We start from the raw sequence: 23,653 nt of genomic DNA on the forward strand, positions 1-23,653 counted from the left end.
ATGCTCAAAAGACACCTTAAAGAGAATGATCTAAGTCGCCGACTGGGAGAGGATATTTGGACTACATATATTTGACAACAGCGCACTATTTCATACCAGGCAAAAGCCCAAACCAAACAAGCGAACAACAAACTGACCAGCTGTGTATTTCCTGGGCTTGCATCCCCTGCAGCTCTCTCACACTCCAGGTGGGAATGCACCACGGGATGGCCACTTTGGAAAACAGGTGACAGTGTCCTGTGAAGTTAAGACACTAGACCGCAGGACCCAGAAACCTGGGCAAAGTGGTGACACCCGCATGCATTTCCCCAAACTCAGAGAATTATAAATTAACACCTATGCATGTTACCGTATCTAAATTTCATGGCTCTAAAAGCCAAACACAAAGTAGGATGAAGTGAACACCAAAGAGCAACTCGCAGGGGTCCCCTTGGGTCCCTCGGGATCCGCGAGCTGGCGAGGAAACGAAAACATAATGGCGCAGGTTGATCAGGGAGCCTGGGGGTGCCCTGCCCCTAGTTTCAGTTTCGATTTTCCCTCCGCAGCCCGGCTTCCCCTGCAGCTCCGCCTCCGCGCTGGGCGCTCGCCTCGGCAGATTTCTCGCGCTTCACGGCTGTATTTAGGAAGAGCGGAGCCGAGCTCAGCGGAGCCCAGCAGAGCGCAGGCGAAGCAGGGGGTCGCGGGGAGCGGAGCCGCAGGCATGACGGCAGAGCAGCGGCGGAATTTGCACGCCTTCCGCGACTATGTCAGGAAGATCCTGGACCCTACCTACATCCTGAGCTACATGACCCCCTGGTTTAGGGACGGTGAGTGGTTGCCGCCTGCCCCTTGGTGCAAGAAAACAGTTCAGGATTTCTTTCTTATTCCACTGCTCAACCCCCATCCCGGTCTTTCAATCAATACAGTTAACGCCAGGTTTGTGGCGAGATCTTCGCAATATTTTAGACTGGGGATTATCAAGAGTTTGAGAAGCCCTTGGAAGCCCACATGGGGAAACTGAGTCCTAGCGAAGTGAAATGACTTGCTTAGAGCTGCACATTTGTTTAGACTTAAAGCTGGGGAAACATGTCGCTGTCCGTTTCATTTATTTCTACTAATACTTGTGTCCGTCTACTGTATTGGTCTTTGCGCTGACATCAGAGATTCAGAATGAGATACAAGCCCTTCCTTAAAATACTTTAAAGTCCAAGGGGTTGGTGGAGACAGGTGAGGACCGAAGAACACAAATGATAAGTTTAGACTCACTCTGCCAGATCTGGATCTTATCAGCAAATGACTGGAAACTTTTATAAATTTGATTTTTATTTTATATTGGGTATAGTTGATTTACAATGTTGCACTGGTTTCATGTACAGCAAAGTGATTCAGTTATACCTATACCATTCTTTTTCAGATTCTTTTCTCATATAGGTTATCACAGAATATTGAGCAGAGTTCTAGGTGCTATACAGTAGGTGGTGCTCCGTAGATTACCTGTTTTGTATATAGTAGTGTGTGTATGTTAATCCAAGACTCTTAATTTATCTCTCTCCCCCACCTTTCCCCTTTGGTAACCATAAGTTTGTTTTCACAGTCTGTGAGTCTATTTCTGTTTTGTAAATAAGTTCATCTGTATCATTTTTAAGATTCCACATATAACTGATATGATATGATATTTGTCTTTCTCTGTCTGAGTTCACTTAGTATGATAATCTCTAGGTACATCCATGTTGCTGCAAATGGCATTATGCCATTCTTTTTTATGGCTGAGTAATATTCCATTGGATATATGTACCATATCTTTTTTATCCATTCCTCTGTCATTGGACACCTAGGTTGCTTCCATGTCTTGTCTACTGTAAGTAGTGCTGCAATAAATGCTGGGGTGCAGGTATCTTTTCAAATTATGAGAGGATCAAGACTCACTGGAGGGAACGGCTTTAGGCTTCAGTTCAGGTGTTTCCCCACAGCGAATGAGTCCCATGATGATGGATAATGGCCATTTTACAGATTTGTATTGAGGTACTTTGTGCCAGAGGTGAGCAGAGCCTTGGGGAGAAGAGAAGGGCGGGGGTGCCTGGAAAGAGTTGAGATGAAAGAGGGAGTGTGCTCCAAACGCCTACATAACTTTCCTGATGTGAGGCAGTTTTTTGAAACTGTATTAAAGCAGACAGGTAACTTGCGTGCTAATTGCTGCGCACAACCAAAGCACAGGTTGTGGAGCCAGGAGTGAAAGAATGCCACCAACAGGAAGGACTCCCACTTTGTAGCTATGCTCAGAGAGAAGTAACAAAATAACATCCTAATGATGGTAGAGAAGTTGGGGCCCTTGAAGAATGTAAGCCATGCAAGCAAGACATCTGTCTCTTCCAGAAATCCTCCAAAGAGTGAAACACTAACAGGGATGTGAATCCCATTCTTTCATGTACTGTGTATTGATTTAATAACCAGCAACTTAGCAGTTAAGGTGTGCGTCAGGCATTAGGCTAGCACTGGCTAGCATTAACACACATTACTACATGTATTAGTTAATAGGAAGCATCCTTTTAGGAATGAAGGATCGATAGGAATGGTTCTGCCCTGAGATTAGAGTGCCTGTGCGAAGTCAGGTAACTGAACTTAATAAAGTGTGATGAGTGCGTTGATGGAAAACCACAGTGTGCTTATGGGAGTGCATGGGTGGGATTGTTTTTTAATACATATTAACTTTAATTTATAGTTATAATACAGCACAATAAAAATACCAAAAGTTTCTGTGGAGTATGTTATCTCCCTGAATAAACCTTAAAAAAAAAAAAAGACAATAAACTCCTCATAAAATAAAAAAAACCCAAAAGGTAAGTTTAAAAAGTGAGCTTGAGGTAGCTCAAGTGGTAAAGAATTGCTTGTCAGCGCAGGAGACATGGACTCAATCCCTGATCCGGGAAGATCCCACGTGCCGCGGAGCAACTAAGCCCGTGCGCCGCGACTACTGAGCCTGTGCTCTAGAGCCCGAGAGCCACAACTGCTGAGCCCCCTGCCGCGACTGCTGAGGCCTGCATGCCTAGAGTGTGCTCCACAGCAAACGAAGCCACTGCAGTAAGAAGCCTCCACACAACTAGAGAGTGGCCTCAGCTCTCTGCAACTAGAGAGCCACCCACGTGGCAATGAGGACCCAGTGTAGCCAGAAGTAAATAATTTTTTAAAAGCAAGCTTAAAAATACTGTGTATAATAGTATCTTATTTTTGAATGTTAACAATACCGTAGAGTTCTTATTTCAAGTCCAGCCCCATAGACAGCTGTTCTCATATAGTTGGTTGACATCTTTCCTGTTCATTTCTTTGTATTTTATCACATAAACTCTGCTTTTCCACCCCACTTTTTCTGTTTCTGTTACACTGATTAAATTATCTATCCCTCCCCTGCCTTGTTTTCTCAGCTCTTTTGGTTAAATCCTAACCCCAGGCTTCAGAATGTGACCTTAAGACCCAGCAATCTTGTGCCTAACAGTATATGTACTTAAGAGAAATGAATATATATGTCCACACAAAAACTTGTACATGAACGCTTATAACATTACTGTTCATAAAAGACAAAATGTAGAAACCTAAATGCCCATTAACTGATGAACAGATAGACAAAACTGGTATATCCACACAATGGAATATTATTCAGCAAGGAAAAGGATTAAATATGATACATGATTACAACATGGATGAACTTGAAAACATTATGCTAAGTGAAAGAACCCAGCCATAAGGACCACCTACTCTATGATCCCATTCATATGAAATATCCAGAATAGGCAAATCCATAGTTGCCATGGGGGAAATGGGGAATGACTGCTAATGGGTATAAGATTTCTTTCTACAGTAATACAAAGGCAGTAAAATTATATAGTGGTGATGGATTTACAGCTCTAAAAGCCATTGAATTTTATACTTTAAAAGGGTTTGTTTTATTGTTGCAGAGACCTTGGCAGAAAAGGGAGGCGTTCCTTCCTGTCTTCTTACATTCATTCAGCATACCTTTGTTAAGTGTACATTGAGTACTAGGTCTTCTAAACTCTGAGAATACAGAGGTTAACCTGCCAGACAATTGGAATTACTCCTCAGAATTTACATCCCACTGGCACTAGGACTTCCCTGGTGGCTCAGATGGTAGAGCGTCTGCTTACAATGCAGGAGACCTGGGTTCAATCCCCGGGTCGGGAAGATCCTCTGGAGAAGGCAATGGCAACCCACTCCAGTACTCTTGCCTGGAAAATCCCATGGATGGAGGAGCGTGGTAGGCTACAGTCCATGGAGTCACAAAGAGTTGGACACGACTGAGCAAGTGACTTCGCTTTGCTTCGACAGTGGGGAAAATTATCAAATGTCAGGTCATACGAAGGTAACTGTTTGGTTATCAGCCCAGACATGGAGTTACTGTGCAAAATCAGTAAGACCACCAGCTGGTTGGTGGATAGTTGTCTGTTACCTGGCCTCACTGTGTCTTCTTTAGCTCCTGCTTTTTCTTTTCTACCATATTTCCTATGGGCATGAAATAAATAGACTGTCAGATATTTCTCCAGCAAAGACACACTTTTTCAGGATCAGCAGAGAACTGCAGTCTGGAATCTGCAATCACGGCAGCCCCATGCAGGTCCCTGCAGGGCAAAGGAAGAACACTTTAATAGAGGAGAAAAGGAGTCTGGGAGGGGCTGTAGTAAACAGTCATTGGCTTTTCCCTGGCTCAGTCCTTGCCAGGAAGGAAGTCTGACTTCTTCCTCTTGGGCTCTGCTATGGGCACAGGGCATGAGAGCGCCCCCTTCTGGTCTCCTGACTCTATTGTGATTTCTGTTTACTAATTTTTTTTTACATGTCTTAGCAAAAGCCTCGGAGAAGGCAATGGCACCCGACTCCAGTACTCTTGCCTGGAAAATCCCATGGACGGAGTTGCCTGGTGGGCTGCAGTCCATGGGGTCGCTAAGAGTCGGACACGACTGAGCGACTTCACTTTCACTTTTCACTTTCATGCATTGGAGAAGGAAATGGCAACCCACTCCAGTGTTCTTGCCTGGAGAATCCCAGGGACGGGGGAGCCTGGTGAGCTGCCGTCTATGAGGTCGCACAGAGTTGGACACGAATGAAGCGACTTAGCAGCAGCAGCAGCAAAAGTCTGGAAATAGGACCATGAAAGGACCTCTGTTTATTCTAACTCTGGTTGCTGTTCAGTTCAGTCACTCAGTCGTGTGTGACTGTTTGCAACCCCATGGACTGCAGCATGTCAGGCCACCCTGTCCAACACCAACTCCCGGAGCTTACTCAAACTTATGTCCATCGAGCTCGTGAGGCCATCCAACCATCCCATTCTCTGTCGTCCCCTTCTCTTCCTGCCTTCAATCTTCCCCAGCATCAGGGTCTTTTCAAATGAGTCAATTTTTCGAATCAGGTGGCCAAAGTATTGGAGTTTCAGCTTCAGCATCAGTCCTTCCAGTGAATATTCAGTACTGATTTCCTTTAGGATGGACTGGTTTGATCTCCTTGCAGTCCAAGGGACTCTCAAGAGTCTTCTCCAACACCACAGTTCAAAGCATGAATTCTTTGGTGCTCAGCCTTCTTTATAGTCCAACTCTTACTTCATACATGACTACTGGAAAAAACCATAGCTTTGTCTAGATGGACCTTTGTTGGCAAAGTAATGTCTCTGCTTTTTAATATGCTGTCTAGGTTGGTCATAACTTTTCTTCCAAGAAGCAAGTGTCTTTTAATTTCACAGCTGCAATCACCATCTGCAGTGATTTTGGAGCCCCCCAAAATAAAGTCTGTCACTGTTTCCCCATCTATTTCCCATGAAGTGATGGGACCAGATGCCATGATCTTAGTTTTCTGAATGTTGAGCTTTAAGCCAACGTTTTCACTCTCCTCTTTCACTTTCTTCAAGAGGCTCTTTTGTTCTTCGCTTTCTGCCATAAGTGTGGTGACATCTGCATATCTGAGATAATTGATATTTCTCCCGGCAATCTTGATTCCAGCTTGTGCTTCATCCAGCCCAGCATTTCTCATGATGTACTCTGCATGTAAGTTAAATAAGCAGGGTGACAATATACAGCCTTCACATATTCCTTTCCCGATTTGGAACCAGTCTGTTGTTACATGTCCAGTTCTATCTGTTGCTTCCTGACCTGCATACAGATGTCTCAAGAGGCAGATCAGGTGGTCTGGTATTCCCATCTCTTTCAGAATTTTCCACAGTTTGTTGTGATCCACTCAGTCAAAGGCTTTGGCATAGTCAATAAAGCAGAAGTAGATGTTTTTCTGGAACTCCCTTGCTTTTTCAATGATCCAACAGATGTTGGCAATTTGATCTCTGGTTCCTCTGCCTTTTCTAAATCCAGTTTGAACATCTGGAAGTTCACGGTTCACATACTGTTGAAGCCTGGCTTGGAGAATTTTGAGCATTACTTTACTAGTGTGTATGAGTGCAATTTTGCGGTAGTTTGAGCATTCTTTGGCATTGCCTTTCTTAGGGATTGGAATGAAAACTGACCTTTTCCAGTCCTGTGGCCACTGCTGGGTTTTCCAAATTTCTGGTTGCTGTGTCCACTGTAATTGTCACTGATGACAGGAGTGGCCCTGTCCTCACACCCTTTTAGTCCTACGATTAATTCAGACTTTTGAACAAGAAACTTTCAAATGTTAGAAGAAGCCATGGTTTTTCTACCTAACCTGGTGCTACCATGAGTTCTCACTTGTTAAGGGGAGACTCTTGCAGACATCTTTAAGAGACTCCTTTTCTTAAGGACTGCCCTCCAGTGTGTGTCCAGACTTCCACAACAGACTAGGAGAAGTTTCCAGAGAGGCTGGGGGTAGGGTTGGGGGTAGTGAAGAATGGGTATGATTGACCAAGATGGAGAACTTGCTGCTTTCCTGCAGGTCCTTCCACTGCTGTGAATCCCCAGCCCCGTTTGAGAAGATCTGACAACCCTTCCAGTGATTAGTGGTTTTACTTCCAGTGATTAGCGGTTCTGCAGTTTGATGAGTCCCTCTTGCCTCTGTTTGTAGATGTGGTGCAGCACATTCAGGCCAAGAAAAACAACAAGGGGCCCATGGAGGCTGCCTCCCTTTTCCTCCAGGTCCTACTGGAGCTCCAGGAGGAAGGCTGGTTCCGCGGCTTTTTGGATGCCCTTCAACAAGCAGGTTAGTTCCTTCTTTTTACTCACAAATCAGAGTTATTACTTGACTGTTTAAAGATTCTGTAAAGGTGAAATTCTATTAATTTATAAGTATCCACGTTTAATTTATGTCTCAATCTGAGGCAATGTAAAGACTATTTTCAGGCAGATGCTATAACTGCCTACTTGAAATTTCCAAAGGAATCTACAGAGAGGTTATTACAACTAATGGAACAGTTTAGCATGTTTATTGGCTATAAGATCAGTATACAAAAATTAGTTGTATTTCCACCCACTGGGAAAAATGGCAAATGTAATCCAAAATAAAATACCATTTCTAATAGTAACAAAAGTTATATTTAGCAATGAATCTAGCCAAAGGTGTGTGGAGTCTGAATAGAGAAAATGACAAAAGGTTTTTGAGAAAATAAAAGAACTTCTAGGGAATTCCTTGGTTGTCGAATGGTTAGAACTCTGTTCTTTCACTGTCATGGCCTGGATTCAATCCCTGGTTAGGGAACTGAGATCCTGCAAGCTGTGCGGCAAAACCAGAAAAAAAAAAATCCTAGCTAAGTGGGGATATATACCTATGCACGTGGAGAGGAAGACCAAAGAAGTGTCAGTTCTCCCTACACTGAGCTATACATTCAATACAATTCTAAATAAAAATCCTGCATGCTACTTTATGAACTTGACAAGCAGATTCTAAACTGTATTCTAAACTGTACATTGTGATGCTGGTCCTGGTATTGAACAACTGACCGATGAAATAGAATGGAGAGCCTTCAATCAGACTCGTATATTTATGGAACTCTGATGTACTGGAGATCACTGGGAAAAGAGGATTATTCAGAAAGGAGGGACTTTTTGATACATTGCAGTGGGCCATTTAAAATGGGATAATGTACAAGTCCATCGCGTGTTATTACCATAAATTATGACATAATTCTCACATATTTGGCTCCCCACAAAACTTAAGCTGCTTGAAGGCAAGGACTATCTTTTTATATTTGTGGCCCAGTGCCCAGCACAGGGCATGACACATGGGGGTACCTAATACATATTTGTTAAGTGAATGAATGAATGAATCAATCAAAACTAACCTAATGAGTTGTACAGTATGCAAGGATCTAAGAAGGACATCCTCAATATGGCCACAAGGGTAAGTAAAGACGATTCAGGAAGAAATCCATCTGACTTTGGACACACCTGGGGCAATGAGTAAAAACCAGGCAAACCCTAACTTTCATATCCATGTGGATACAAATAAACTTGTCTTCCTTACGTCATTCCATGTACATACATACACTTGCACACACACAATAAGTCAAAAGAATTCAAGACTTAATTCATAATAGCAAAAGATCAACTATTTTAGACCAGTATATAGAAGAGCATTTTTCTGACCTTAGAGTATGATAGGATTTATGAGATAAGACATTAAAACATTAACCTAAATTGATAAATTTGAGGATATTAAAATTAAGAGTATATGTTTATCAAAAAACAGTATACAGAAAGTGAAAAAATAAGAGACAAACTAGGGGAGGATATTTTCAAACTGCATTATCACCAAGGAATTAGTATCCATGATATATTTAAAAGGCTTAAAATCAATTAAAAAAAAAAAGAAAATATTTACAAGGCAAAAGATGTGAACTGAGTTTTCAAAGAATAAGAAGCATGAAAGGTTAATACACATGAGAAAAGACTCTCAGCCCAATTAGCAATTAGGACGTTGTACATTAGGAACATAATAGCAAAATCTAGTAAGTCCAACAGTGGGAAGGCTCAAAGAGGATTTTTAATAATGGGAAATCTGAAGGATGACAATAGGGAGTGTAAATGCTACAACTGTTGAAAAACAATCAGCATCAGCTCGTATAGTTACAACTCTCCTTCTGTCCAGCAGTTTCAGTATTAAGTATATGCCCAGAGAAATTCTTAACACATATATTCCAGAATGCACATACAAAGAATGTTCATACTATAATCAGTTGGTAATGCCAAAAACAAGCAAGCAAAGAAACAAAACTAGAAGCAACACCAGTATCCTTCAGAAAGAGAATAGATAAATCCATTTTGTGACGTTCACACAAGAGTCGATTATCCTGCAGTGGAGATGTACGAACAGAGCTACAGATGACAGCACAGGCGAAACTTAGAAATGCAATATTAAACTTTCTAAAAAGTCAGATAAAATTGCATTTAGTGAAGAATAAAATTAAAACATTTCAAACAAGCTTAAACTAAACATGTATTCTTTAGAGAATTGAGCATATGCCACACAACTATTCCAAGAAATCAAGAGTGATAAATCAAATACAGGATAGTGCTATCTTTGCAGGAAGATAGAAGAGCGAGAGAGAGGAGACACACACCCACAAAGGTACTGGAATATTCCAGGTATTAAGTCATATGTGCTAATATGGTCTTTATAGCCCAGTGAAAAGAGTGTGGGCCTGACAGTCAGACAAGCCTGGTGGTTCTCTGAAGAGAAACTTAGAGCCAAGCATTCCTGGATAATTCTAGTTGGAAATAATTTTTTCACTCAAATTTCCCATTGTACTTACTATTCTTTCCTTGGAATAATGTAGGCAGTAAGGCCCTGAGGGGCAGGAATTAACATTTATATTTCTTTTTGCCCTTTTTACTACTTTGCACTGAGAAGATACTTAGCATGATGGTTTGACTCAATTGAAAGGCAGATCAGAGATTGTAGGTGAAGTCCATGGGGTACCTTGGAAGGAAGAGGTCTTACTAAGACCAAATATAAGACCTCAAATTTATTCTCAGTGAAAGTGTTAGTCACTCAGTTGTGTCCAACTCTTTGTGACCCATGGACTGTAGCCCGTCAGGCTCCTCTGTGCATGGGATTTTCCAGGCAAGAATACTGGAGTGGGTAGCCATTCCCTTCTCCAGGGGATCTTTCTGACCCAGGGATTGAACCCAAGTCTCTTACATCGCCTTCATTGGCAGACAGGTTCTTGCCACTAGCCCCACCTTAAATGTGGGGTGCCTAAAATGAATATTGAGTTTTCTTTTTGAAAGATCATAAATAATGGAAGTGACTTACAGTTGTTTTCAGTTCTCTCACAATACATACAAACATGACTTCTAAATTTTAATCTCAACATATTTTTTTAGTTGGTGTCCTAAGAGCCCCATGTTCCCCCTACTTTTCAGGTTATTCTGGACTTTATGAAGCCATTGAAAGTTGGGATTTCCAAAAACTTGAAAAATTGGAGGAGTATAGATTACTTTTAAAGCGTTTACAACCAGAATTTAAAACCACAATCAATCCAGAAGATATCCTTCCTGAAATATCTGGATGTTTACTTAATCAAGAATGTGAAGAAATTATTCAGGTATTTTACTTAATATTAAATATTGAATTTGGGGGAAAAATTTGACCATGAGGAATGTCTTCTGTTTTCTATGTTATTTTAGAACTGAACAAGATCATTTAAAGTCCTCAAATCTAAGGCATAATTACCTAGAAGGATACTTTTATTTGTGATCTGAGTAATCAATTTGTGTCACAGATTTTTTTCAGGTTTGCCCTATTTTCAGTTAAAATTACTTTACTACTTTTGTGAATAATGTTTTATACAAATTTAAATAAAATCAAACAGTTTAGCAAATAAAAAGAAAAAAGGTTATGGACTCCAGTGGTTAAGTATTCAGTCTCTGGACACAGATCAATTTTGTTAATCCAAGCTCAGCCACTTACTAGTGGTGTGATCTTGGGCACATTTAGTTTCTCTAAGTCTCTGTTTCCTGTATGAAATGGGAATACTAATGGTACCGTATTAGTCAGGTATTTTTATAGGCTTTGAATGAGATAATATATGTAAAGTGCTTATAAATCTCTGGCACATAATAGTAATTGCTCAATGAATTTTAATTATCATGATTAATAATAAGAACCATGTAAGTCTCACTATCCAGAAAAAACTATTTGTTAATATTTTATTATATTCTTCCAAATATGCCTATGCCAGTATACCCATATTTTGAATAGGTGTGAAGTAGTTTGTTTTCCTGATATAGCTGATATTAATATAATAACATCTCAGAGGAGGTAAGAACACAGGGCTTGACATGGTGATATCATGTGTAAGAGGACAAGGATAAAGGGAAGTGTATCTTAAAAGATCAAGTTGCACTGGGGCAAGAACGGTCATGAAAGAGACCTAGTGAACCAGAGTATACAGTGATCTTAAATTTGATAGTATTTGAATTGACGTTTCTTCAGTAAAAACTCATAAAATGAAAACTTTTGAAACACTTGATCAGTCCACTACAATTGTCTTCCTTAGATAAGTTCCAACAAGGGGCTGATGGCAGGTGCAGAGAAAATGGTTGAATGCCTTCTCAGATCAGACAAGGAGAACTGGCCCAAAACTTTGAAACTTGCATTGGAGAAAGAAGAGAGCAAGTTCAGCGAACTGTGGATGGTAGAGAAAGGTAGGATACTTGGAAGGGTGCGAGGGTCTGAAAATAGGCCCTTCTTCATAGTTCTGCTTGGAGCTTCTTGCATTCCTACCTGCTTTTCACTCACTGTCAGAAGCATTTTCCCTTCAAATACTCTTGGCTATATCTCTAGTGAGAGGCCCGCATGAAGTTGAGTTCTGGGAGGTAGGTGGTTTTTTTGTCTACAGAATTAGTTGGGTTGTATATATCCCCTGAAAATGGATCAGGACAAACCCTTTCATCCAGAATTAGCCTATCTGCCCAGAGTATTTGGGGGAAAGGCAGAGTCTGAGCTCACTCTCTGGGTTTAGATGATGAGAGAAATAGGTTGAAAATTCTAGAGTTAAAGGTTCAAACTCCACAACTCACTGCCTTTTCAGAATAGAATCATCTTAGACACTATATGGTGGTTCTCTTGTTTAGAATCCATCTGGAACCAAACTAGAACAAGATTGAAAGGAAGAATCTGTTTCGATTAAGTGGCTGAGCTATCCCTTGTCTTCCTGAAGCTAATAACATCTTCTCAGAGCATTATTTTAAGAGCTGAGTTTGATAAACCATCTGAGTGTCTGGTCTTAGCCTTTCAGAGTCTTCTTTAAGATCATAAATTGTTTCAGAAATTATCTGTCAAAATACACATCTGTTGTCTTGGGTCGGGTCAGGAATGGAAGACAAAAGTGTTTCTGCTAATAGGGCTTGTCTTTGGTGTGGTTGTGGATCACCTAGGGGTCTTGTTAAAATGAAGCTTCTGATTCAGTTGGGGCTCAAGACTTTGCATTTCCAACAAGCTCCTAAAGAAGTTGCTGGTCCGTGTTCCACACTTTGAATAATAAAGTCCTAAATGACACTGGAGTTCAAACTTCAAATCAAGATTTCAAATTAAAAAAGATTTCATTTAATTGTTTTAAAAGGTAGAGGGAATGGTTATAAGAAGTCGTAATGGAAGTTTAAAATTTTATGACCTCTTTGTAGGGCTTTCACCATCAAGATCATAATCAGATAAAGATTATGAGATGTGTTTTGTTTTCATAAAGGTGCAGAAAATGTTCAAATGAAAGATCTTGAGGATGATGAAATGAAAACTTTGGATGTACACATTGTCTACAAAGAAGAACCAGAAAGCCAGAATCTTAGCCAGAATTCCTGTTCTTCAGGTACTCAGCATTGTTCATTCTTCTCCGTAATGATGCTCTTGAGGTATTTTGAGTAGGGTCGTGTCTTGCAGTGCCAAAAGTCATAGCCTAATGGAAAGGTTTTTAAGGAAAAATCAGAACAAAAAGAGAATATATGTTAAAACAGATATTTTCCCCACAACTAGAAATACCATTCTCTCCCTTCCATGGCACTTGCCAGCTTCTCCCTTTTCTTTTTCCTTCTTTTTTTATCACTAAGGATGTGCATGTCTACATTGAAAATGCAAATAGAGTCCTCCCAGAAGCTCAATACCTGTGACATCTGAAATCAGCCCTGCTTTCTAAAGAAATGCTTCTGCTCTTTGTGAGTCACTTGTTCAGTTTCCTCTCAAGATCCCAGGGCTGCAGTGTATGTTGATAAGTGTGTGCACTGTACAAATGTGTGGGCCTGAGAGCTTGAGCTGGGGCTGGGATCCAGCCTGTGTTGTTTGCCAGCGCAGTGCGGTGAGGGGCTATATCCTCCGAAAGGGAGTCCTTTCTCTAATTCACACAAAGGCACTGTGAGTTAACTGTGTCCCTGTAAGGCCCACTTTATGTTTCTAGAAGCATATTTTCACAAGGAGACCAGAAAGCAGCATAACAAATTAAGCAAAGAGTTATTTATAAAAGGGCATCAGAGAAAAAAATAGGATCAATAAAGAAGTGTTGGAAGAAGGATGTGATTTGGGGATAAGAACATAAGGTGAGAATTGATGGACTGTTTCTGCAATAAAATGATACACATTTTTGTCACTCCAGAATAAAATCAGTGACTGTCAATTGTTTTAAGTTTTCTGACAGGTAAAGGTCCTTAGCGAACTCACTTAACCATTTAGAAATTTCCATTTACTTTAAAATAGGTAGGTTCGACTCAACAGATGATTTCCAAGGTCTTTCTAGCTCTTAACATTCTGTACACTTATCTGTTAGTGAGATACCTCTGACTATTTTTTTAAAACTTCTGATTCTGTTAAGAGAGAATACCATGTGAGAGCCTGCAGAATTTTAAAGCACGGTTGCTTGTCAGTAAGAGATTGCTTTGGAGTTTGGTATTCAGTTTGGTGTTTTTCAAAGACCTTAGAGGGATTTGTTGTTGTTTTGTCTCATGCAGCATTTCCTTTAATCGGTGGCTATCTGTTTTGCCCTGGATTAGGCCATTCTTGCTTTAATTTCTCCTGATTAGTCTTCCATGATTATTTCAGAAAGAAATCTTTGTGGTTTTTTTTTTTTTTTTTTCTTTTTTTCTTCCTGCCATTGGTACTTTGTTATTGACGGAGAATTCTGTATTTCAAATCAGTTTAGAAGCTGGAATGGTTAATTAGAGACAAGAATTCTAAACTTTCTTAAATGAGGTCTTTCTTGCTAGAGTCAAATTTCTTGTCCTTTGGAGGATAGTGTTGACTTGATTCCTCAGAGTGGTCACTATTTGCTAACTTAGTTTCTGTTGTATTACAGAAGTGCCTCCTACTTATAGCCCATTGAAACCAAGAAATTACCAACTAGAGCTGGCTTTACCTGCTCAGAAGGGAAAGAATACAATAATATGTGCTCCTACTGGTAAGCGGATGCAATTACTGAAATAGTTTATTTCTCTGTTTGCTTCCTTTTTTCCACTTTATTGAACACTGGGACCAAGTAGCAAGTTTCAATTGTTTCATTGTTCCATTGATCTTTTGAAAAAAACATTATTCATATGGTTTCGTGGTGTTTTCAGGGACATGAGGAAGGAGAGAGAATGCTTTTTTTTTAGCTTCCTGCAGTCCTTGGCTGTGTGCGAGTGCCTAGGAAGTAGCTTGGGTTTTGAGTCAGAGTGTGAGTTCTACAGTTGTTAACCTACCCTCATCATCCGTTTGCTTTTAGCTCTGTGGTTTTAGAGGAGCCCCCAATAATGACCTTTCTACAGAAGCATTTTACTATACTATTAGTTACGTGTTGTCTTTCTCTTTATATGTTAAAAGGTTGTGGAAAAACCTTTGTTTCCCTTCTTATATGCGAACATCATCTTAAGAAATTTCCACAAGGACGAAAGGGGAAAGTTGTCGTTTTTGCTGTTCAAGTCCCACTGTATGAACAGCAGAAATCTGTGTTCTCAGAATATTTTGAAAGATTTGGGTAGGTATAAGTTGGTCCAGCTTTTTTTTCTCTAGGTCATGTAACCGATGTGTTTTGTGCTTTGTTTTGCTTTTAGAAAACCATGATTCAAAAAACTTATGGTAGATTAAGCTTTTTTATTTTTTAGATATAACTCCTTCATGAATACACCTGAAATCCTAAACTCCTTTGGTTAGCTCTTGTAGAGTGAGTAAATGACTTAAGGTGAATTTTATATTTAAATGGAACATTTAACTTTTTAAATGATTTTATAATTTATTTAATATTACTCTTTTCTATGTTCTTTCACGGTGGCTTGAAAGAATTATGGTTGGCCCTCTGTATCCTCAGGTGCCACATAGAATATATTCTATCAATACTAGAAATTCTTCCTAGATTATGTTTATTGATCACTTACTACATGTCAGAGACAGGAAAGAATCTACCAACAGTGCAGGAGATCCCAGTTCAATCCCTTGGTCGAGAAGATCCCCTGGAGAAGGGAATGGCTACCCACTCCAGTATTCTTGCCTGGAGAATCCCATGGACAGAGGACCCTGGTGGGCTACAGTCCACGGGTACCAGAGTCTGACACGACTAACACTTTCAGTTTTTTCACTTTACTATGTGTCAGGCTTTGTTCCAAGCACTTACCTTTTCTCCAAATCCATTCCTTTTGGACTTAGGGAGAATTTAATTGACGTTCTGATCTTTGTGGTTCCTTATTCACATCATGGTTGCTAATGGGAAATCTCTGTCATCTTCCAGGTACAAAGTTTCAGGCATTTCTGGAGAGACAGCTGACAATATCTCTGTGGAACAGATTGTTGAGAACAATGACATCATCATTTTAACACCACAGATTCTTGTGAACAGCCTTAAAGATGGGACTATTCCATCACTCTCCATCTTTACTTTGATGATATTTGATGAATGTCACAACACCAATAAACACCATCCATATAATATGATCATGTTTCATTATCTGGATCAGAAACTGGGAGGATCTTCAGACTCATTGCCCCAGGTGTGTCCAAAGTCAGATGGATTTCTTCCTGAATCGTCTTTACTTACCCTTGTGGCCATATTGAGGATGTCCTTCTTAGATCCTTGCATACTGTACAACTCATTAGGTTAGTTTTGATTGGTTCATTCATTCATTCACTTAACAAATATGTATTAGGTACCCCCATGTGTCATGCCCTGTGCTGGGCACTGGGCCACAAATATAAAAAGATAGTCCTTGCCTTCAAGCAGCTTAAGTTTTGTGGGGAGCCAAATATGTGAGAATTATGTCATAATTTATGGTAATAACACGCGATGGAGTTGTACAGAAAAGAAATGAAAGTGATCTTAAATGTGCTATGAAAGTAAAGTGAGACCTAATAGAAGTTAGGATAGGTAAAAACTAACAAGAGTTTATAAGGAAAATAGCTGGATGGTTTTCAGTAAAGGCTACTGTGTGTCTAGAGGCACGGGGATATGAAAATGCACAAGGGCTCGAGAAGCTTAAAGTTTTGTTTTTTTGTTTTTTTTGGCTGTGCTGTATGGCTTACGGGGACCTTAGTTCCCCAACCAGGGATTGAACCCGGGCCACAGCAGTGGATGTGCTGAGTCCTAACCACTGGACTGCCAGGGAATCCCCAAGAATCATGAAGTTCTTAATATTGCCTGAGTGCAGAGTATGAAGCTGTAGATAGCCACCAGTGGGGCAGGATGGGAGGGAGGGAATGATTGGCAGAACAAGATGCCAGGAGAGACGAGCGGGTATGGGCTGCGTAGGTGCATTAGTGCAGGAGAGTGGACGAGGCATTGTTTTTGGTGTCGTCAGAGGGGAAGGGCTGAGAGGAGTCAAGACAGAGAATAGTTTATAGGTGGGGGCAGGAAGGGTATGGTATCCCTGGCATTTTCTCTTGAATGAAGGAGAGAGAGATGGTTCACTGAGAATAATCAAGATGAGAATGGAGGTGGGAGCTCAGGGTGCATGGAGAAGATTTGAAATGGGAGACACAACTGACAGGAGCACAGATGAGTGGCCTGGTATTACTGAGGCCAAATGAGGTTGGAAACCACGTCTCTGGTTTACCAGTCTCACCTCTGTGTTGCACTGTCTAGGCTTAACAATTAACCATTTAGGAAGCACAGGTTAGAAGAAATCCAGTATGGTGCCCAAAATTCAGACAGAATTTAGTAGAAATCACATTTCTTACAGTTTTTTCTTTTAGAATAAAATTGATAGTTAACTAGATTCCTTGTTTATTTGAATGATTCAGTCATTCAGTCATTCAATATTTGAGTGACTCTTAGAGGAAGAAATAAATATTTATTAGAAGACCATTAAACTAAATTCTTTACAAATGTCATCTTATTGAAGTCACCCAGCTACCATTTTTTTTTAAATTGAAGTTATCACATTTTTAAAATTGAAGCTACCATTTAAAAAAAATTGAAGCATATTTGATTTACAGTATTAATTTCTGTTGTATTAATTTTTGCTGTACAGCAAAGAAATTCAATTGCTTTCATATTCTTTTCCATTATGGTTTATCACAGGATATGGAATATAGTTCCTTGTGTACACAGTAGGACATTGCTGTTATCCATCCTATATATAATAGTTTGCATCTGCTAATCCCAAACTCCCAGTCCATCCCTCCCCCACCACTCTCTCCCTCGGCAATCGCAAGTCTGTTCTCTATGTCACACAACTTCCAGTTTAAATGGCTAAAGTTCCCCAACTTTACAGAGAGAGAAAGATTTTTATCCAAGACACCCAGCCAGTGTGACATGGCTGAGATTGAAATGGAAGCATGTCTGATTTTAGTCCTTGCCCTTTTCAGCGTATTGTTCTCTGTGTCATGGGGAAACAAAGATAAAGTTGAGAGCAGTCCTGCCTGGAAAGGGTTTCTTCTCTGGGCTTCTGTGCTGATTCGTGTTCAGCTGCAGAGCAGTGATTCCCGCATTTACTCAGTGCTTCACCTAATGGGGACCTTTCCATTTTTGATGTCATAGAGAATGTCAGAAAAAAAAAAAAATTCTTGTTCTTTATCTGAGATTAGTTTAAAAAATAAAAACCCTACATTATCAGGAAAGAGTTACATGAGGGACTGTGGAAACATCTTGCTATTTCCCAGACATCTGACGATTTGGAATGCTCCTCGCAGGTCATTGGGCTGACTGCCTCAGTTGGCGTTGGAGATGCCAAAAACACAGCCGAAGCCACAGAATATATCTGCAAACTGTGTGCTTCTCTCGACACAGCAGTGGTAACAACAGTCAGAGACAACTTGGAGGAACTGGAGGAGGTTGTTTACAAGCCCCAGAAGTGTAAGTGGGATTCAGTCACAAGCCCTTTGGGACTTTGTTACCCTCTGCTATTCTTAGTTCAGGGTCATGTAGATGAACACTGAATTCTTACCCTTTCTCTGTTTAGAGCAAAATATTTATCTGCAAACTTGGAAAATAATCATATTTCCCGCTTCTCTCCCCAGTGAAGGTCAGGAGTGGCCTGTAAAAAGCAATCATTCTTACTCTTCATTTCCATAAACCTTAACAAAGGTACTGGCAGTGAAAGGTGCTGAAAACATCTTGGCACGCACGTGGCTCGGTCCTTCCGCCTTCTGTGCCTGAGGACGATACTGAGTTCCTATCCATTATTTGAATTTGTATCTGGAATTTTGGTTGAAGTGAAAGTATCTGAACTCATCCTGTCCTTCCTCAAAAGATCAGAATATGATTTGATTACTAAGATTGACTAACAAAGATTGATATTTCTTGAATATCAATGCTATACTAACCCAGCAAGGGAGAGAGGGTACGGAAGACAAGTATGACTTCACCCCTTGCTCTCTAAATAGCACACGACCAAATGACTACAAGGCAGAACAAACGCACCAAAGACGGTCAGGGCGCTGGCTGTAAGGAATTTAGACAAGGCACTCAACCTACCACTTTTGATGTCGTATACAAATTTCTTTGGGCTTCCTCGATGGCTCAGCAGTTTAAAAAAAAAAAAAAATCTGCCTGCCAATGCAGGAGACACAGAAGACGCAGGTTCGATCCCCAGGTCAGGAAGATCCCCTGGAGAAGGAAATGGCAACCCACTCCAGTATTCTTGCCTGAAAAATCCCATGAGCAGAGGAGCCTGGTGAGCTACAGTCCAAAAGAGTTGCAAAGAGTTGGGTAGGCACAAATTTCTTTCTCATCTGGTCTCTCCCACACGGTGAGCTTCATCTCAGCTTCACCTCCCACAAACCCAACCAAGTTGCATTTCTCTGGGCTCCTGGGATGGAGGAGTCACGTGTGTTCTCCCTCTAAGCTTTGTCCATCCCAGCCTCTGCACATGACTGTGTTCACTCCTCCTCGCCTCTCCCCTGTTTATCCCCTGACATTGCCGCCCCAGGAAGAATGAGAGAAGCCTCCCTGTGCTCCATGGCACTTTGCACCTACTGTGTCACAGCTCTCTGCCTGGTCATCTGGCTTGTGTATCTTTCTCTGCTAAGAAGATAGCCTTCTCTGGAGCGCAGAGCATGTTCTTTTCAGCTATCACCAGAACCCAGCATGTTCTGTGGATACTGCAAAAATGAATATTTGGAGCATTGTGAACACCCCTGGGGGTTAGGTGGGAAGGGAGAAGATCAAAGAACAGAGACAGGGCTTAAAATATGGTATTTACAGAAACAAGATGGATATCAGCCTAGTCAGAGCAGAAGCTCTGTGTTGAGTTAACAGGAAAGCCCGAGTAAGAAGTTGTATTAGGGAAAGGAAATGGCAACCCACTCTAGGATCCTTGCCTGGGATATCCCATGAACAGAGGAGCCTGGAGGGCTACAGTCCATGGGGTCATGAATGAGTTGGACATGACTTTGTGACGAAAAAGCAGCTGTGGGGCATTTTTGAGGGAAGAAAACAGTCCCAGGAAAGTTGAGGTGCTCGCCAAAGGCCCCAGAGCTTTTGATGCAGAGTCTAAAGTGTGGCTGAGGACTCCCAGCTCCCAGGCCTCTTGATTCTGACCTCTTTCACCAGATACGCATGTGGAAAACTAGAATCTAAAATGTGCCTGAGGACTTCTCTGGTGGCTCAGTGGTAAAGAGTCCACCTGCCAATGCAGGAGACACGGGTTCAATCCCTGTTCCGGGAAGATCCCACATGCCATGGAGCAGCTAAGCCCTTGCACCACAACTACTAAGCCTGAGTTCTAGAGCCTGGGAGCCGCAACTACTGAGCCCACTGCTGAAGTCCACATGCCCTCGGGCCTGTGCCCCTCAACAAGTCACCACAATCAGAAGCCCACGAACTCCAACTAGAGAGAAGCCCATGCAGCAATGAAGACCCAGCACAGCCAAAAATAAATAAATAAAATTATTTTTTAAAAAGTTGAATTAGACTTGGACCATGAAAAATGTTAGAATGAGTGCATTAAACACTAGAGAGTGGCTGAAGGTGTCTTGAATATTTGTTTCATCATTCAGATGACCTGCCTGTGAGCTTGGGGCCTCGGGTTTTACAGAGGAAGAGACAAAGGCAGAGAAAGGTTTGGAGATACCTGCTTTGAACTATGATGTGTTCTTCCTGAGAAATACTAACTTTCCTTTGATGGCTCTAGTTTTCAGGAAAGTGGAATCACGGACTACAGACAGATTTAAACGCATCATATCTCAGCTGATGGCAGAGACAGAGGCTCTAGCAAAGAGTATCTTTGAAGAACTTGGGACTGTAACTCTTGGTGAGAATAACCTCATTTTGTCTTCTCTCCATCTGGGAACAGCCATTTGTTGTTCACTGGGGTCTTTTTGCACTTTTCTTAGTCCAAATAATGTCAAGACCATACCCAGAGTTTGACTTCTTGTTTATGTTATTCAGGAAGCTTATAAGTCCTCCTTTATTTTCTCTTGCTTTTTTTTTTCCTTTTTAAATCCAAAGTAAATCCACCTAGACACACACACCTGAAAAATACCATATTTAATTCAATTCATTGCTTTCTTGACCTTCCAAATTTAGCTTTTCATTGTATGAATGAAACCACCATTGCCCTAAAGTCTTGGATTCAAACCTATGGGTGACCTTTGATTCTTTATTCTTTTGAGACTCTCTTGAAGTTGCCAAGTTCTCTTCTCCTTTTTTAAATCAAGTAATTAATTCATTGGGTATTGTGCCAGGTACTATGCTAGGTAAAGGAAGCACCAAGATTAAAGACAGTCTTGCCTTCAAGGAACTCACCATCAAACAATGAGAATCAAATGCGAATAGTTGCCCTGTGGCAAGGCTGGGTTACACACTGCTATTATGGGCGCACAGGGGAGCTTAGGCCAGGACTGGGCTGTAGGGAGGTAATGTGTGCGATAGATCTTGAAGTCAGCCAGGTTAAGAAGGAGAGGTGATCCAGTGTGGTCAAAGAGACAGCAGTTGCAGAGGGAAGAGAGAGCACAGTGAATTTTAGAATCTGCAGGATTTCATGCTAATTCTAACAGGTGACTAGTAGAAAGGAGAGTGGGGCTGGGGGAGAGGCCAGGGGCAGACAGTGAAGGTGTCCTGTAGGCCATGCTGAGTTTGAATTTTATCCTAGCAGTGGGACTTCCCCGGTGGTCCAGTGGCTTAGACTCCACACTCAAAATGCCAGGGGCCTGGCTTCCATCTGCAGTCAGGGAACTAGATTCCCACGTGCCACAGCTCAGAGCCAGCACTGCCAAATAAATAAATAAATATCCTAAAAGCAAATGGGAAGCAACGCACGATTTTGAACTGCTAAGTTCTGTGATGAGAAATGACGAGAGCCAAACTGAGGCAGTGGAGATGGGCTAGTGAAGGAAGCCAGCTCGTGCAAACAGAAGCGTTCGGATTTAAGAGCTCACTGGGTTTGGGTGGGAGTGAGCGAGTGAGCGAGTGAGCGAGTGCGGGGCTTCTCTCTTGGCACCTGTGTGTGCACCAGCAGGTGTTACTTGTTCTAGAGCAAGAAGCAGCTTGGGCAGGCACAAGTGAGTGTAGAGTTTCGGAGATGTTGAATTCTCGTCTCCAAGGTAACTTCTGTGTCTCAGCTTCTCTCACGCTTAACCTCTCTTCTTTCTTTCACAGCTTGATTTCTAACAACTTATTCTAACAGCTGCTTTGCCCGCCTCTACCCTCTTTCCCGTCGAACCCCCATTACCCAGCTCGTCTTCCTGGGATTACCTGTTTCATCTCGCCAGTGTCCTGCTGGCAATCCTCGTTCTCCCAGGCAGAGCTCTCACGCTGGCCGCTCACCCGGCCGTGCTTGCCCTGCTTGCACAATCTGGTTCTGCTTCTCTTGCCAGCTTTCCACTCCTTGCCTATTAGCCTCGAACGAATTCATTCTCTTGTTTGTTCATTCAGTGCTGGGCTAAGTGCTCGGTGGTGGGAACACAGCGTGGACCCTCAGACACAAGCCCTGCCCTCACGGCATTTTCGGTTTGGTTACCGGCAGTGCCAAAGGTGGGTGAGTGACAGTAGCGAGGCAACACGGGGCAGGGGAGTGGTGGGAGTGAGGGGAGTGAGGGGTGTTTCAGGCAGAGGAGACAGGCGCGTAGAGAGAGTCTGGGGGCTTTCACTAATCCTGAGAACTGTAGGAAGAAAAGTCTCTAGAGAGGAGAGTCGGAAGCAGGTAAAGGCCAGACCACAGAGGCCCCTGAGGGCCAGACTAGGAGTTTGGCTGGAGAAACCCACTAAACACTTGTATTTTATTTTTTAAAGCATTTATTATTGTTATTTTTAACATTTATTTATTTGGCTGTGCTGGGTCTTCGTTGGCAGTGTATGGGATCTAGTTCCCTGATCAGGGATCAAACCCAGGCCCCCTTCGTTGGGAGTGTAGAGCCTTAGCTACTGGGCCACCAAAGAAGTCCCTCAAGACTTAAAAAAAATACGTGTATTTATTTATTTGGCTGCACCGAGTCTTAGTTGTAACACGAAGGACCTTTGTTACATCATTTGGGACCCTGGTTCTCTGACCAGGGGTCAAACCTGCACCCTCTGCTTTGAAAGGTGAAGTCTTAACCTCTGGACTGCCAGGGAAGTCCCTCCCTAAAGGCTTTTAATCAGTGGATTAGCATTGTCTCTCTTCTGCAATTTTGGAAATTCCCTCCGGTTGTTGAATGGAGACTGGACTGGAGGGCAGGTGGAAGGAGGTAAGGAGACCAGGTAGGAGAAGATCATGGTATTATCCAGAAGCGTTAGGACGTGGTCAGGGTTGTGGAGGTGGAGAAGGGTGGGGAGACATGGTTTTCTGCCTTCTTATTCTTCTCGTCTCTTATACCCTCCTGCCATCTCTTCACCTGTTCACATGCTGCCAGCTGCTCACTGCCAGATGGCCTGGCTCATTTTTGCACCCACCTAAGTTCAGTAAATACCTGTTGATTGCTTTAGTTTATTGATAGCCTCCTTGTTTGTAGATGGGGCTACTGCTACTTGTCTGGGTAACCGCCTTTGTTCCTCTGATTAATGATGAATGGGTGAGGGGACTTCCCTGGTGGTCCAGTGGTTAAGAATCTCCTTTCCAACGCAGGGGATGAAGATTCAAACCCTGGTCAGGGAGCTAAAATCCCATATGCCATGGGGCAGCTAACCCCGTGCACCCCAGCTAGAGAAGCCCACACGCAACTGCTAGAAAAGCTCCTGTGTGCTGCAGCGAAGACCCAGCGCAGCCAAAAGGCAAAAGGGTTGGGGGGCAGTTAGGTTTTATTCCATGGCCGTTGTTTGGCCTCTGGGCTGTTTGGTTGTCAGCTCAGAGAACCAGTAGAGCTTGGGTATGGGACACATCTGGGTTTGAATTCCTTGCTCCCTCTATAT

General features: G+C 42.0%; 1 protein-coding gene, 1 long non-coding RNA gene and 1 other non-coding gene across 3 annotated transcripts in view; 2 read left to right on the plus strand and 1 right to left on the minus strand.

Annotated features, from left to right (window-relative positions):
* The first annotated feature begins 554 nt into the window (after positions 1-554).
* The window catches only part of DDX58 (DExD/H-box helicase 58), a 45,300-nt gene continuing 22,201 nt past the window's right edge, over positions 555-23,653 (plus strand). Inside the window, exons 1-10 of the mRNA XM_027549061.1 lie at positions 555-806; positions 7,006-7,140; positions 10,302-10,483; positions 11,438-11,585; positions 12,626-12,745; positions 14,219-14,320; positions 14,722-14,875; positions 15,623-15,881; positions 18,019-18,181; positions 20,460-20,579. Coding sequence (XP_027404862.1) covers positions 701-806; positions 7,006-7,140; positions 10,302-10,483; positions 11,438-11,585; positions 12,626-12,745; positions 14,219-14,320; positions 14,722-14,875; positions 15,623-15,881; positions 18,019-18,181; positions 20,460-20,579 — 1,489 coding nt within the window. The 5' untranslated portion in view covers positions 555-700. The remainder of the gene's footprint in view (positions 807-7,005; positions 7,141-10,301; positions 10,484-11,437; positions 11,586-12,625; positions 12,746-14,218; positions 14,321-14,721; positions 14,876-15,622; positions 15,882-18,018; positions 18,182-20,459; positions 20,580-23,653) is intronic.
* On the plus strand, positions 4,102-4,173 carry TRNAC-ACA. Its single transcript has one exon. It is a non-coding gene; the product is annotated as a tRNA-Cys (tRNA).
* On the minus strand, positions 12,464-15,637 carry LOC113896932. Its single transcript, XR_003512186.1, has 2 exons — positions 15,509-15,637; positions 12,464-12,832 (listed from the first exon to the last, which is right to left on the minus strand). It is a non-coding gene; the product is annotated as an uncharacterized LOC113896932 (long non-coding RNA).

The sequence above is a fragment of the Bos indicus x Bos taurus genome, chromosome 8 (assembly GCF_003369695.1).
Source record: "Bos indicus x Bos taurus breed Angus x Brahman F1 hybrid chromosome 8, Bos_hybrid_MaternalHap_v2.0, whole genome shotgun sequence".
NCBI classification, from domain to species: domain Eukaryota; kingdom Metazoa; phylum Chordata; class Mammalia; order Artiodactyla; family Bovidae; genus Bos; species Bos indicus x Bos taurus.